This window comes from Spermophilus citellus (assembly GCF_964194105.1).
Source record: "Spermophilus citellus genome assembly, contig: SCAFFOLD_193, whole genome shotgun sequence".
In the NCBI taxonomy this organism is placed as follows: Eukaryota; Metazoa; Chordata; class Mammalia; order Rodentia; family Sciuridae; genus Spermophilus; species Spermophilus citellus.
In genome coordinates this window covers 420,124-435,227 of record NW_027672747.1, presented here as the reverse complement: position 1 = coordinate 435,227, position 15,104 = coordinate 420,124, and the positions used below count along the sequence as shown (strand labels likewise).

At 53.7% G+C, this 15,104-nt stretch overlaps 1 protein-coding gene across 1 annotated transcript; it reads right to left on the bottom strand.

Moving 5' to 3' along the window:
• Window positions 1–855: 855 nt before the first annotated feature.
• Window positions 856–10,137, bottom strand: LOC308640666 (myc box-dependent-interacting protein 1-like; the record flags this gene model as incomplete). The annotated part of the gene is made up of 5 exons (XM_081312469.1): window positions 856–1,318; window positions 2,221–2,316; window positions 2,752–2,846; window positions 2,977–3,031; window positions 9,982–10,137. 5 exons carry the CDS (start codon window positions 10,135–10,137, stop codon window positions 1,001–1,003), a joined length of 720 nt encoding a protein of 239 aa, XP_081168595.1. The 3' UTR covers window positions 856–1,000.
• Between the last annotated feature and the right edge of the window lie 4,967 nt (window positions 10,138–15,104).

Sequence of the window (15,104 nt, the reverse complement as noted above, 5' to 3'; positions counted from 1 at the left end):
GGGCAGGAGACTGGGCCTCTCTGGACATATCTTCCTCAGATATGTCTCCCTGGTCAATTCAGGTAACCGTGGAGTTCTGTGAGACTTGAAGGACAGCTCACACCAGGACAGGAGCCCTGATATCACCTCCCTCCCCACTGAAGCCCTGGGAAACAACAAATGGTTCAAAGGTATTCCTGGGTTCCTGGAGCTCTGGGACAAAAGAGGAATCTCCAGTGGACTGCAGCCCCTCTGCCTCTATCCACCTTGGACATTCTCTAAACCAGACGTGTCTGAGAGTCCCCTGCCTGATTGTGGTTCGACCTCCGCCAACTCAGAGACCAGCCAGGGGCTGAGCCCTCCCCCACCCGCCCAGGGAAGCTCTGGGCGCTGGGCAGGCAGGTGCCCAGTGAGAGGACAGAATGACAGACCGAGAGACCGAAAGGCGCCAGCACGTGCAAGGTTAGAAGCCAATGTCACCTGATTTCGGAGCAGGTTAGTTTGAGCTACGAGATGAGCCTGCAGTTTGCCTTGGCACCACTGGAGGGCGGCTTTCTCAAGCAGCGAGACAGGCTGGGGGGCAGGGAGGCAGGTCAAGGCAAAGGAGAGTGGAGAGACAGGAGGGAGGTGGGGAGAGAGAAACAGACACAGAGGTTAAACACTAAGCCCACACTCCCCAAATGCACAGACAGACAGCCCCTGCAGCAAGAAAAAGGAACCTGCCTGAGGGGGGCACGAGGAGGGGGTGAACTCCAACTGCAAAGGCAAAGTGAGAGTCGTTAGCAGGGCAGAGGGGCTCAGCAAGCAGGGTCCAGCCCCACGGTGGGAGGAATCCCACCATCCCAACCTCCCTTACCAAGTGGCCAGTGGTGGCAGGAACTGTGACCAGCCCACCAGCTTGTTCCAGCCAACCCAGGGTCACGTCAGATCCCAAGACAGAAGTCCACCCTGCGCCAGGCAGGGTGGTGGCACCATTCCACTGAAACCCAAGCTAGGTCTATTCTCATTCTGGAAAGGGGCCTCAGAATCTCAGAAAGGGCAGAGGGGCCTGCCGAGGGCAGGGAGGAGCTACAAGTGAGCCCCCACCCCGGCACCCTGAAGGGCCTTCCTCTCTGCAGCCCTGGACTAGCACCATTCCCACCCCAGCCCATGGACCCTGGACTGTCACCCCTCCCCCCCCGCTATCTGCCTGCTTCCCAGAGACTCCCCTGACCCTTCCTCCAGCCCTTACCTTGGCGATTTTGACTTCATCTTTCTTTTTGGCGGTTTGAAGGGACTCATAGTGGTGTCGGGCACTGTCGTAGTCCACCAATTTCCGCCCTCGCTTGGCAATGCGTGACTGGGGGGCAAGCAGAGGAGGAGGGGCTGAGCGGGGCCTGGCACCCACAAGAGCCTGTCTCAGGCCTGTGGGAACCCTGGGTGCTGGAGCATTCCAGAAAGAAGGAACTCACCCCCTCCAACAGCTTGCCCCTCTGCCTCAAATGTTTTCCTTAAAACACCAGCCAGTAATATGGAAGCCAAGAACCTTCTTGGCCTAGCACTGGGCTCCTTACAGATGCCACTGGGCCCCTCTTCTCCTTCCCAAAGCACCCCCAATCAGTAACAGGAAGCCTGAGGCATCAGGGGGCAGCTCCCGGGGCAGCATGACCATGACACCCACACGCACCCAGGGACCAAAAGCCCAGCATAATGGTCACCCTCCTGGGTGCCAGACCCCTGTGCCTTCATGAACACAGCACCCCAGGTCCCCTTTGCCTCAGTCAGGACCTGGCGCACTGAGAGCTCTTGGCACTTACCCAGCCTGATGGAGGCAGCTGGCCTTGTCATCACACAAATACAGCCCGACAAGCAGACCCTGATAGCAGGCAACAGTCACCACTACACACACCCTTCCACACAAACACACGCCTGGGCCTCACACTCCACACACCTTACAGTCAGTCCCAGAGTCACTCCACAGCAACCTGGCCACACACAGGTAACACAACATGGGGCTCCTCCCATAGCCCTCAGACCCAAAGTACAGGAAGGGCCAGTTCTGTGGAGCAGGAGAGGTGGTGGGCTGACCACAGAAGGAGTAGCCCCAGAAGGATGAGATGCCACGCCAGGAGAATGTCACCCACAGGACAGAGTTGGCTGTGGCCTGAGCCAGCCCTGGACAGCACTTCTGGGTCTCCTCCTCCTTCCCCTTCCACTGGATGCCAGACTAGAACAAGTCAGATCCATCAAGAGGACTCTCACCTTGATGTCAGGGAACTGGCCCAAGTACGTGTCCATGGTCAGCAGCGCCTGGTCCACCAGTTTCTGGTGGTAGTCCATCCACAGCAGGTCATTGTTCTGAAATAGGTAAAGCATGAAAGTGGGCCTGCAGGGAGCTCGGCCATACCCATCCCGTTTCCCACCCCAGGGACCTGGGGGTCAGCCCCAGCCCCACTACCTTGAAGCACTCAGTGGATTCTCAGAGCCTCAGTGTCCCTATCTGTAATACAGAGGCAACAACTCCTGCCCTGCAGCTTCTCGTGGATGACAGGGAGGTGTAGTCAGTGAAGGAGACTTTGTAAGTCATGAGTCATAATACACAGAGACTGCCACAATCCATTATCTCACCCCTCGGGTGACTGTGTCAGAATGACAGCCAGCTTGCCCAAGGGCACACAGTGTGTGCACACTGGGGAACCAAGACAGCTTGTCCCAGAGGGTGAGGCTAGGGGACAGGAGCTGAGGTTAGAAGTGCACTCAGGGAAGGGCTGAGGTCACCAGTCCCATGCTCACCTCAACGATCTTATTGGCCTCGTCCCTACCAGGCCAGTCGGGCTCATACACCTCCTGTAGACACTCGTTCAGCTTCTTGGAGGCTTCGTGCATGGCTGAGGGGCAGAGAAAAGCAGGTGGCCTCTCAGTGACAGCCACCACCATTGCAGAGGTGGCCCTGCCATCCTGTCCCCAGCTCTGCCCCCATCACTCCTCACTGCCAGATCTGCCCTGCCTTTCCCTCACCTTTGACTGAAGCCAGATAAGTCCGGAGATCCTTCTGCAGCCGGGTGCCCTCAGTCTGTGGACAGAGATGAGAACCAGGTGAGGGCCTGGGGCACCCTCTATCCCCAACTCTCCTCCCTGCTTCTTTCACATGATAAACTAGGCTGCTTGGCTGACCCCTCAGTGGGCCAGTATGGAACCCACCTCAGAGGACATTAGCTATGGCCACAAGCTCACACTGATGAGCACTGCACTCCTGGCATCATCCCTGCCTCGAAAACCCTGTCTCCCCACCATGCACACTTTATAAGGCAGGAAGGCAGGGCCCCTGTGCACCAGATGACATGCCGGAAGTACAGCAGAATGCAGCAGGTTATTTGGGTGTGGAAGGACCAAACTGCACTCAGACAACAGGCACAGGAGCCCAGGCCAGGAGAGTGTCACAGCCAGCTGTGGTAGTGCAAGCTCAGGTAGGACCCAAGAAGAGAGGGCTGCCACAGCACAGTGTCAGGGAAGGAGGCCCCGGTGTGGGCCCTCACAAGACAGAGGGTCTAATGGCAGAGGACCACAGACCTCCAAGGACAGGAAAACTCCAGAAGGGACAGTGTCAGCAGGGGTGCAAATGGGGGGGGATCATTTCCAGGACCCTAGAGTCGCTGGTCCAGCTGAAAGGATGGATGTAGAATATAGAATGGTGGAGGAAAAGGCTGAAGAGCATGAGTGAGCAGAGTGTGAAGCCTCCTGAACTGAGAACAGGGCCTCTGGAGACAGCAGGGCCAGCACAGAGGGTGAAACCAGCTCCACATCCTTCTGCACCATCAATACCACAAAAAGCAGGGGCCAGGCTGGGCACAGTGGCACACTCCTGTAATCCCAGCAGCTCTGGCTGAGGCAGGAGGACTGCACGTTCAAAGCCCACCTCAGCAACTTAGTGAGGTCCTAAACAACATAGGGAGACCCTGTCTCAAAATAAAATATAAAAAGGGCTGTGGATATGGCTCAGTGGTTAAGCATCCCTGGGTTCAATCCCTGGTACTGCTCCCCCTGCAGAAAACAAAAGAAAAGAAAGAAATCAGGGGCCTAGGACACTGAACTCTGGGGCAAAGAGGGGCGAATAACAGGTAACAGGTCTGAGATGACCAGCAATGAGACATGGAAAGTTCCAGAAGAAGTATGGGAAGAAAGGAAAGTATATACAGGTTTTGGAGCCAGGCAGTAAGGCCCAAGTTAGTGGCCTCCCTGAACCTGGGTGAATGACCATGCCTGACACATCAAAGGTGGTCTGGAAGTGGCTCCCATGAACCAGATTCCAGAGGCCTTGAAGACCACTCTCAGGAGATGGACTACAAGTGAGGAGGAGTGGGGGTTGGGGAGCAGGGACACAAGGAGAACAGTAATGGCTATGGCTGACCTGTGTTCAACAAAGGTACCCTCCTGGTCTTACAGGTGCCCATCCCAGCCTCAGAGACACCCTTGCTCTGGATCCCCTCACCCTAAGAGGGCTTAGGGAGACGCAGGCCCAGCAGCCATCCATGGTCCCAGGAGATCAGTCACCCTGAAGAGTGTGAAGATGCTCTCCACCCAGGCAGGTCAGTCCAAGGAGGGCAAGCAGGCTTTCCCATCTCCCTCCCCAGGCTCACCCTGCCTCAGCTCAGGCCTGCCCTTCCTCCCCAATGCACACAGAGCTCTGTGTACCAGCTGCCCACAGGGGCTGGTACACCTCACCTCAACTCCACCGTAACCTCTGAAAAGCAAGGACACAGAGAGGGTCAGCAACCTGCCCAGAGTCACACAGAGACTCGGAGAGCCAGGGAGACCCTACAAGGCCAGGCGGTTTGCTAAATGAGTAACTTGTGACAATGTGGCCCCCATGAACACACGGATCTGCCTACTCACTACAATGAATGCTTTCACATCAAAGTGGGGCCATGTGGCGAGTGGGGGGGTGGTGGCTGAGAACAGCACATAAGATGTTATATAATAAAAAAAAGGCCTCTCTAAAATTCCTTCGGTTGCCCATAGAGAACATTGATTTTTGGAATGCATGGGGAATTGGCTCCAGAACCCCTTTTCAGATACCAAAATCCACAGATGATCAAGTCCCTTATATAAAATGGCATCATATCTGCATATAACCTAGGCACATCCTCTCGTACACTTCAAACCATCTCTAGATGACTCATAACACCTCTCATGTAAATGCTATGTAAATAATCATTATACTACATTGCTTTTTACTTGTGATGGGTTTTTTTATAGGTGTGTTGTTACTTTTTATTGGTTTTCCCCAAAAATATTTTCAATCTGCAATCAGCTGAATCTGCAAATTCAGAACACACAGATAAGGAGGGTCAACTATATAGTACACAACCCTGATCAAACCTAAATGTGAGGCTACTGATTAAAAATCAAATGAAGAAACGAATGTTCAGATCTCTCTAGAATGCCAGCAAGGATGGGCTGTGCACCCTGCCCGACTGACCAATGAAGAGAGCTCCATCCACTCTTGACACTGCCTCCCTAACCTAACAATTAAATGCTTTGTTGGGCGAGATGAGGATTCAAGTGTGTTCATGATGCAATGCCATTGTGTCATCGGATATCATAGAATCTTCCAGACCCGGCTTCTTTCCCTGCGAAGACTACCTCAACCCAGCTGCACCTCTGACCTGATCCCCACCTGCCTCTATACAGCACCCAAGCAAAGGGTTCCCCATGGGGTGGGCAGCTGCACTAACCCAGGCTGCTGGCTGTACCAGGGCCTCTTGTGCTTCCAGGACAAGGCTGAGCTGTAAGCAAGCACGTGGTATGCAGATGTGCAAGGGGCTGCCCTGAGCTCTGCCTCTCCTGTGCAGCTGGATCCCTAAGCCGCACTCGGCAGTCAGTCCTCGAGGTGAACAATGCCTTCCTCTACCCTGGATCCCATCCAAGCCAGCCCCTCTTGGACCAATCAGAACTGTGTGTGTTCACTTCTAAACTGGCTCCCTCAATCTCCTTTACAGGATGCCTGGGAAATAATTTTTTGGAAGCTCCTTGGGTTCTAAGCACACTCTTTGCAGAGCCCAGCTGGAGAAGGAGAAGATTCTGGGGCCACTGCCCAACTTGGCCTGTGGGAGTTAATAAGGACCTGAGGCAGTGCCAGAAAGGGATGGTTCAGCCATCATCCCCGAGCCCCTGCAGACTCAAGAACCCAGCTTCCTGGAAGGTCTGGAGGACAAGGATGGCCCCCTGCCACAAGGACCCCTCTGGCTCCAGCTCTGACTCTTGCACCTCACCATTCAATGCTCGGGGATCAGTCTTCACTCAATAGCCAGGGCTGCCCACTGTGAGCAGAACCCAGGTGGGCCCCAGGTTAAAGAAGAAACCAGACCTGCCTCACTTCAGAGAGTCTTGGGTCCTGCAAGCTGCAAGGGGACCCTAAGAAGTAGAGCTTGGCCAACCTTCAAAAGCCAAGATGGTTTCCAGCAGCAATGATGTGCAATGCTCCAGAAGTAAGGGGGCCAAGTAGGCCCCTATGGTCCCTCAGTGAATGGCCAGAAGACAAGGGCCTATGACCAGCACCAAACGGGCCCAGAGGGGCTCATTATGAGAGCAGGTGAGCAACACCCTCTCCAAGGCTTCACCCTCACAGGAAAAATTTTCTTCCCTGGAGACTAAATTCTCTGCTACCATTATCCACCCCTAATGCTGGGCCTAGTGATACTGGGGCACATGGGTAAAGAGGCAGGAGAGTCTCCAGGCTTCCTGCACTGTCTCCATCTTGCATTTCCCGGCTCTCCACCAAGCCCTGTAGGTTGGCTGAGGCCAAATCACAGCAGCTCCCTCATTTCCTCTCTCAAGGGCAGTGACCCTCACACCAGTCCCAACCCCAACACTCATGCCACACCCCAGACATCTGCATATACCAGTCAGATCCATAACTGATGGGGTGCCATAACCTTCAAAGAAGGTGTTATAGTTTGGATCTGGAATGTCCCCCAAAAGCTCATGTATTGAAGACATGGTCCCCAATGCAGCCATGTCCCGTAGTAGGGCTTTAGGGAAGCAAGTGAACTATGAGGACTCTGACCTCATTAGTGGATTCATCTACCAAAAGCTAAACAGACTGTGGCGGGAAACATGAGAAAACATAATACGGCAGAACAGTATCTTCAACCTACAGCAGCTGGCTGAAGGAAGCAGGTCACTGGGGGTGTGCCTTGGTGACTCTATCTTATCCTTGGTTCCTTCCTGTCTTTCTCTCTTTCTGCTTCCCAGCTGCCATAATCTGAGCACCTTCCTCCACCACACCCTTCTGCCATGATATTCTGCCTCACTTCAAACCCAAAGCAATGGAGCCAGCCAGCCACGGACTGAACTCTCTGAAACCGTGAGCAAACAATAAATCTTTCCTCTAGTTGTTCTTGTCAGGTATTTTGGTCAGAGCAACAAAAAAGCTGACTACCACAGGAGGGTTACCCCAACACTTGAATGAGACTTCAAAACTGTCCACCACCACTATCACCCCCAGCCCTGGATAAGTCAGTCACCCCACCAAACCTGGGGCAGACAAAAGCACCAGCTCAGGTGACCACTCTAAGCCAGGAAGCCACCAGCACTGGCTATCTTTAGCCCTGGCATCTCTACCCAGTACCTCTGCCCAAGATCAGCGAGTGGTTATTTGTCCAGGACCAGGGACTCAAAAGGGGTCACTCTAAGGGAGGAGTCGGGAGAGCAATGCTGTGGCTTCAGCTCTAGAGCCAGGCCACGGGAACCTCAGCTTCCACATCTATGCTTTCTTTCCTCACCTCCACCAAACAGTCCAGCCTGCTCTGGGGAGACGCTACCATGCCCTCTCTGGGGCTACAGCTTTCCCACCAACCCAGCCACCTGCATTCAGGACTGGGGGTCAGCTCCAGAGAAGAAACTCAAGAGTAAATTCAAGGGTCCAGGGTCTGGATTGAAATCCCCAAGTCCCCAAACCAGTAGTATGGGCCTGAGAAAGTTTACTTAACCTCTCTGAGTTTCAAGTGCTACATTTGCAAAATGAAGAGAATATTGGCGCCCATTTCAAGGGCTGCAAGGAAATGTCTACAAAAGACATAACATCTCGTGGCCCATAGTAAGTATCCAAGTAGCAGCAATCCCTAGAAGGACTTCCGAGCTGCCCACAAACTGAGGAAAACAGCTAAGAAGGGGACATATCTGGAGCTTCCAAGAGACTGAATCAGAACTGAGGCTTTAGATTTCTTGTTCAAGCCTTTATTTTATTTGAGGAAACTTAACACAGTAGATGTGGCCTGTTATGGGATCCACGAGGGTCTTAAAACACCTGTAATTTCTGGTCTGGGGGACAAGCAGATATGATGGCTCCCATCCCTGCTCTGGGAGCCTCTTGGGCTCAGCCTTTCTGATAGACCAGGGTAGCTTGGCTCTGAGGCCTCACCTAGCTTGCTCCCTAGTCCTCTCCCAGAATGCTATCAGCTCTCTCCCAGCATGCTCCAGAACCCCTCCCCCAGCATGCTCCCAGGCCCTCTCCCAGTATGCTCCCTGGCCCCCTCTCCCAGCATGCTCCCAGGCCCTCTCCCAGTATGCTCCCAGGCCCTCTCCCAGTATGCTCCCTGGCCCCCTCTCCCAGCATGCTTTCTGGCCCTCTCCCAGCATGCTTCCTGGCCTTCTCCCAGCATGCTCCAGGCCCCCTCTCCCAGCCATGCTCCCTGGCCCTCTCCCAGCACGCTGAAGGCCCCCTCTCCCAGCATGCTCCATGCCCCCTTCTCAGCACGATCCCTGGCCCTCTCCCAGCATGCTCCAGGCCCCTTTCCCAGCATGCTCCCTGGCCCTCTCCCAGTATGCTCCTTGGCCCTCTCCCAGAAAGCTCCCAGCCCTCTCCCAGCTGTTCTCTGTCACTCTGGAATGCTCCTAGCCCTTAGTCAGTGAGCTGTCAGTAGTCTCCAAAGGAGACCCCTTCCCCTGGGCTTCATTCCAGTTACAGAGGCTTTGATAGGAACTGTCAAAGACCACAGCCATGGACAAGAAGTATCAAGAGTCTGTGCCCACCCAACCCCACTCTTAGCAGAGCTTAGATCCTGACCTCACTCCCAATGCCCAGTCCATTCCACTGGCCACCACCTCTATCTGTCCCGTAGATCTCTATCTGCCCTTCTGAAGCCATAAAGTCATGGCCCAGATCTCCCTCCCTTCCTGCTACCTTGTTCTTCCCCAGGGAAAGAAGAATTGACAGGCTCATCTCACTCCCCCTTTTTCTGGACTTAGCAAATCTCCAGCGGGGAGTTTCAAGGACAGCCTAGTCAGGATATTCAGGGTTTTTCCCTTCAGTAGGGGAGTCCTCCCTCATATCTAACCACTGCCCCATACTGCCAAGTGTGATTAAACCTTTTTCGGTCACTGGCCTCTAGCCTGGAATGGTCCTTGGTAAGGATGCCCTGGAAACCCCCTCCAGGTTTTATAAGCAGATAAGTAGGGGTCTGCATCCACTTCCCAAACTGGTTGGCCTTGAATGAATCACCTCACTTCTAGAACCTCAGCTGCTCCATCTACACAAGGTAACTATTCGTACAGGCCACCTGGGGTTGTTTGTAGGCATCCACCATCATCCACAGAACCCAGCCTGGAGCCTGTTACTCAGCCCAGCACCCATCATGCTCAGCAGATGCCCAAATCAAATCCAGCTTGCTCTGCCCCCACACTAAATCCTGCAGATGCCACTCCCCTGCCATGAAGCTTCTGTAGCTCCCACTTGCCTTGGCATGCAAGCTCTTCCAGAGTCTGGCCACCAGCCAGTGCCCGCTCCCACCTACCCTCCCCTTCCCACATCACTCTCTCTAAAGTATCCCCTGACCCTCTTCTTTTCCAGTGTTCCTAGCCAGTGCCAGTGCCCTCTCCTCCAGGTCTTTGGTGACACCACCAACCCACACTGATCCCCCTCCAATCCCTCTTACTCCACAGATCTGGTCCTTGCCATTTTCCACATGGAAGCCACAGTTCAATTCCCATGAGCTCCCCAAGGCCAAGGGTCACTAAACTCACCAGCTGCTTGTTGAAATTCTGGACGCACTGTTCAAACTGCTCATCCTTGGTCTCATCTGCCTTCCCCAGTTTCTGAAGGACCTGCCGAGACAGAAAGAGAAGAGTGTTATGAGAAGCAGAATAGCCAAAACAAGGGTGCTGATGTGCCAAGACCATAGATGAGAATGCGGGGGCCTGCAGACCATATCACCCAGCCCAGGCACTGGGACCATCAAGAGATCTCCCAGCTGCTATGAGCTGAACCTGTCCCTCGTAGTTCCTGTGCTGGAAGCTTAATCCTCAATGCAGCAATGTTGGAAGATGGGGCCTAATGGTAGGTAAGGGCAGAACCTCATGAAGGCATTAATGTCATTATCAAGAGAATGGGTTAGTTTTCGGGAGTCTGGTTTTGTTATATTGCTGATATCCTGGGATAACAAAATCTGTGGATGTTCAAGTAGGTTATAGAATAACGGCCTGGTATTTGCACATAACCTACACACGTCATCCCACAGACTTTAAGCCAGCTCTAGTTTACTTAGAGAACACAATACAATGCAAATGCTATGTTCTACTGTGTTGTATAGGAAATAATGACAAGAAAAATAGTCTGCACGCGTTCGATACAGACACAACCACTGTGGGCCTAGCTACCCGGTACAAGAACAAGGCACAAGACAAGAGGCAAACGATGCTCAAGGAGCTGGAGAGACAGAGTCTCTGGAATGGTGGGCAGATACAGGAGGGAGCACCCACACATTGCTTCATTCATATGGATTCCATCAATGTGTGGCAAATTCAAGTTTTGCTTGTTGGAACTCTGGAATTTTTTTCCCCAAATGTTTTCAATCCACAATTGGTTGGAGCAGAACCTGTGGATACAGAGAGCCAACCATAAAAGCTACTTGGTTCCTCTCATGCACACTCTCTTGTCATGTGATATCTTCTGCCATCTTATGATTGCCAAGAAGGTCTCCCCAGGAGACCTTCAATCAATCTCGGACCTCCCTGTCTCCAGAAGTATAAAAAATAAGTTTCTTTTCTACTATGATTTAAATAGTATGCCCCAAGGCCCTTGTTCAAGGCTTGGTCCCCAGCCAGTACACTGTTGGGAGGCAGTGGAACTTTAACAAGGTGGGGCCTCGTTGGAAGTCACTGCCCTTGAAAGGGGTATTGGGACCCTGGCCCCTCCTGTTCTCTCTCTTTGCCTCCCTGCTGCCACAAGTCCAGCAGATTGCTACACCACAATGATGTACCATCTTGCTGTAGACACAAAAGCAACAGTTCAAGTGACCACAGCTTGAAATCTTCAAAACTATGACCCAAATTAAACTTTCCTCTTTTTTAAGTAGATTATCTCAGATATTTCTTAGGATAATGGAAAGCTGACTAAGACATTCTCTTTATAAATCATCCAGCTGGAGTTTTCTATTATAGCAACACAGAATGGATGAAGATAGGAAGACAGTCCCTTGGGCCTTACAGCCTCCCCACCCTCCATCCAGGCTCCACCATCAGCCAAGAGCCTCGGACAGGCTTGCTGGAGGGAGAACACCAGGAGGGAGGCTTCAGAAACAGAGTGAGTGGCCAGGTGTTGCTCATCACACACTTCCTCCCTGGGAGCTCCACCCCGACCTGACAGCTGGCAAGGGAGCTGAGCAGGAGCGGGGCAGCCCCACATCTCCACATGAGTCCACTGCCTGGGCTCAAGGGCCATGACCACCACAGGGAGCACAGAGAGCCCTGAGCTGGCAGGTAAGCATCCCAGACAGAGGTGGCCAGGTCGAGTCTGAGGTGACTTGGAATTAGCGCCCAATCTGAACGGACTGTTAGGAGTGACCTGCTCCAGCCACACTGCTTCCTCCTTCATAACCCACAGGCAATGCCGGCCCACCCCTGTCCTTACGGTCACACACACACTCTCACACCTGTACATTCACACATACACACGACCACATGCTCTACTTCAGCTGGAAACCTCAGAGGCCAACTCCCCCCACCCCCACCCCCCGGTCATTTACAGTTGTTCCTCTTTGGCTACATCTGGGAGAAGAAGCAGAGGCCAGAGGTAAGGTGGGAAGGTTAGGACAAAGAGGGAGACCCAAGGCCAGGAGACAGGAAGGATTTGGGAAAAGGCAGGAACTGGATCAGGTTCTCCCATACTTCCCTCCCTCCCATGGCCATGCTTCCTCCAACCCCAGAGCTCACTGAGAGGGAGAAAGATATAATAGCAGGGGAGGAAAAATAAAGAGGCAAGAAGGACAGGGAGCCCTAGGACAGGGGGCCAGCCCAGCAGCTGTCCAAGGCCAGCAGATCACCATGCACCATGTCCTCTGGCACGTCTTCCCTTTGAAGGTACCAAGGTGGACCACACTTCCTGGAATGCCAACTTTGCCCACCCAGGGCCCAGCCAGCACCTGACCCACCTTGACCGGACTTTGCAAGGTGGTCACTGCCCTGCTACATCTTCCCTGGCGCAACCTAGGAAGCCAGTGCTCTCACTGGGCACTGGCCATCTCTCTCTGCCCACCTTGGGAATCTCTGCTGGAGCAGCATCCCAGTCGGAGACAGAGGGAAGCATGTGGGGCTGTGGTAGCCAGGGCAGAGATCAGACAGGGGAGACTGAAGAGATGAGGCACATCACAGACAATAGTCAAACCTCTCAAGGCCTCCACAGGTCACCCACCGAGGATGAAGAGAGGATGAGAACAGCAGACAGGAGGGCAGGGGTGGATATGAGGGTGCTACAGGACATAGCTGGGCAAACGCAGCTGGGTGCCAGGGACTGACCCTGGGGTGAGAGGAGAAAATCAAAGCAAAACCTCCATGAGCCAAAAAAATCAGCACTCAAGTGCCTCATCTGCAAAATCAAGAAACTATCCACACTCACCTCCCAGATTGCAAGGATCATGTCTGTAAAACCCCTGGCAGGGCCTACCCCACAATACTCAAAAACACCAAGTCCCTTAAATGCCTGCAGGGAAGCCTCACACCACTGGAAGCTGGGTCTAAGATCCCCATCCCTCATACCAGGTCCAGACAGACTGCAACCCAAGATCACCCACACACCCTAGATGTGCACACGTTCAACTCCTAGGCACCCTTTAAAACCCTGCTCAGATGACAAGGTTCCTCTGTGAAATGGTCCCTGACTTCTCTCATCCCCAAAAATACTCTGAGCCACTGTGGGTCTGCACCCACTTTCTTTTTTTGCTGGGTGATGTGCCTGAGTGTCCAACTCATGCCTCTGCCCTGCCTACATGAACAGCTAGTGGTCAGGGACAGCATCCCCATTATCTCTGGGTCTTCAGCTTCCACAAAGGCTAGACACAGGACAGACACACAAGATATTTTCACTGGTTTTTGGCACATTGAGCCAGGAACTTCAAGAGCACCCATGTGACTGTGAACAAAATACCCCTCTCTCAGACTCAGTCTCCTCCTGTGTTTTAGACAGAAGGCACTCAGCCCCCAAAGTGCGGAACTTTGAAACCTAACATGCAGCACAGCCAAGGCCCAGAGAAGCAGCCCTGTTCAGCCCTCCCTGCACTCACCCCTTCTTGGAGACAAGAGACGAGGGCACAAGGCCCCATCTTCAAGAAGTTTCCAGTGCCTGGGTGGGGATGGGGGGGACCACTGGACACTGCCTGTCCCAGGTCAGGAACAATTCCCCACCACCTTTCTCAATGCAGCTTCTAATTCTTCCTTCCATGAGTGGGAGCCCTGCCACACCCTAGCCACCAGAAGAGGAGGCCTTTCTGACCAGCCCTTATACCCAGGACACCTAAATGCTGCTTGGTCACCTCAGTATCTGTCTGCATCCCAGGGATACAAGGTTGCTCTCTCCATCCCTACCAGTACCTTCCGTCAGGAGACTCACCTGCGAGTCATGCACATGCACACACATGCGCACAAACTACACACACACACACACACACACACACACACACACACACCACCCTCTACTCTGACAGGGTCCACATCCCATCCATTTAACACATCAAGAGTGGGCACTCCCTGTGCCCAGCTCACAGATGGACCGGGGGTGGGGGGGAACAGGGCAGGCAATAAGTGTCCAGGATGGGCCTCGCCTAGCAGGACTCAGGGAATATAGGACAACCGAGCTGGGTTTGGAAGGATGAGAATGAGCTGAAAGAGGAGGAGGGCCAGGTGACACAGGCCTGTTCACAGCCTCCTCAAGGTTACACGGAGGCTGAGGGAGTGGGGCAGGCCCCAGACCACCAGCATCATTTACATTTGTCCTACACTTAACCATAGGTGCCTCACTTTGTAATAAACAAAGAAGAGCCTTTGTTCATGTGACAGAAGAAGCCCGGCTAGACACCCCTAGCTAACAGAGGGAGGGAGGGAGGGAGGAAGGGCCGGGCAGAACCAGTGTTTAGTTCAGGAAGCCTTATCAGTGCCACTCAGTGTCACTTCATATCAAAGCTTCCTCTCACCACATCCTCAGCCGGAGGCCAGGCATGAGTGGAGCTGAAGTGCTGGACAACAGGCTGCCACGTGGCTGGCTGCAGAACCGCCTTTTGCAAACACCCACACGGCTCAGCCTCTCTCCTGGGAGGCTAGGAGTTTCCCAGACACAACAGGGCACTGTGCCTCCTGGTGCCAGAGCCCATGAGGGCTTGGCAAGAGGGTCCCATGTACTTCAGAAAAGGGAGGAGGCCCTGCCATCCCCGCATTGTGGCCCTTGTCACAGCCTAGGACAGGAACAAGAGCTCAGGGCCAGTCTCTCCTGTTGATAGGGGGAGTCCAGCCAAGCCCCTAAACAGCCCTGAACATAGGAGTGAGTTTCAAGGATACATGTCAGTGCAGGCCACCAAACTCAGAGAGAGAGGAAGCCCCCACAGGCTGCTCATCACTTCTGACCTCCCCCACCCCTGCATGAACTTCAAGACACCAAGCACTTCCCCCTCACCTCCTGTGACACATGACAGGTGGGTACAGACAGGGAAGGCAAGGGCGGGCACTGCTCAATGAGCAGCTGTGTGACCTCTCCTGGCTGAGCCTTGGGTTCCAGGCAATCCCCTCCTGGGGGCTCTGATCTCTACCTCACCCCAGAGAGTGGCCAGGCCCCCTGCACTTTGGAGACACACACTCCCCACCTAAATAGCAAGGCACTGGGG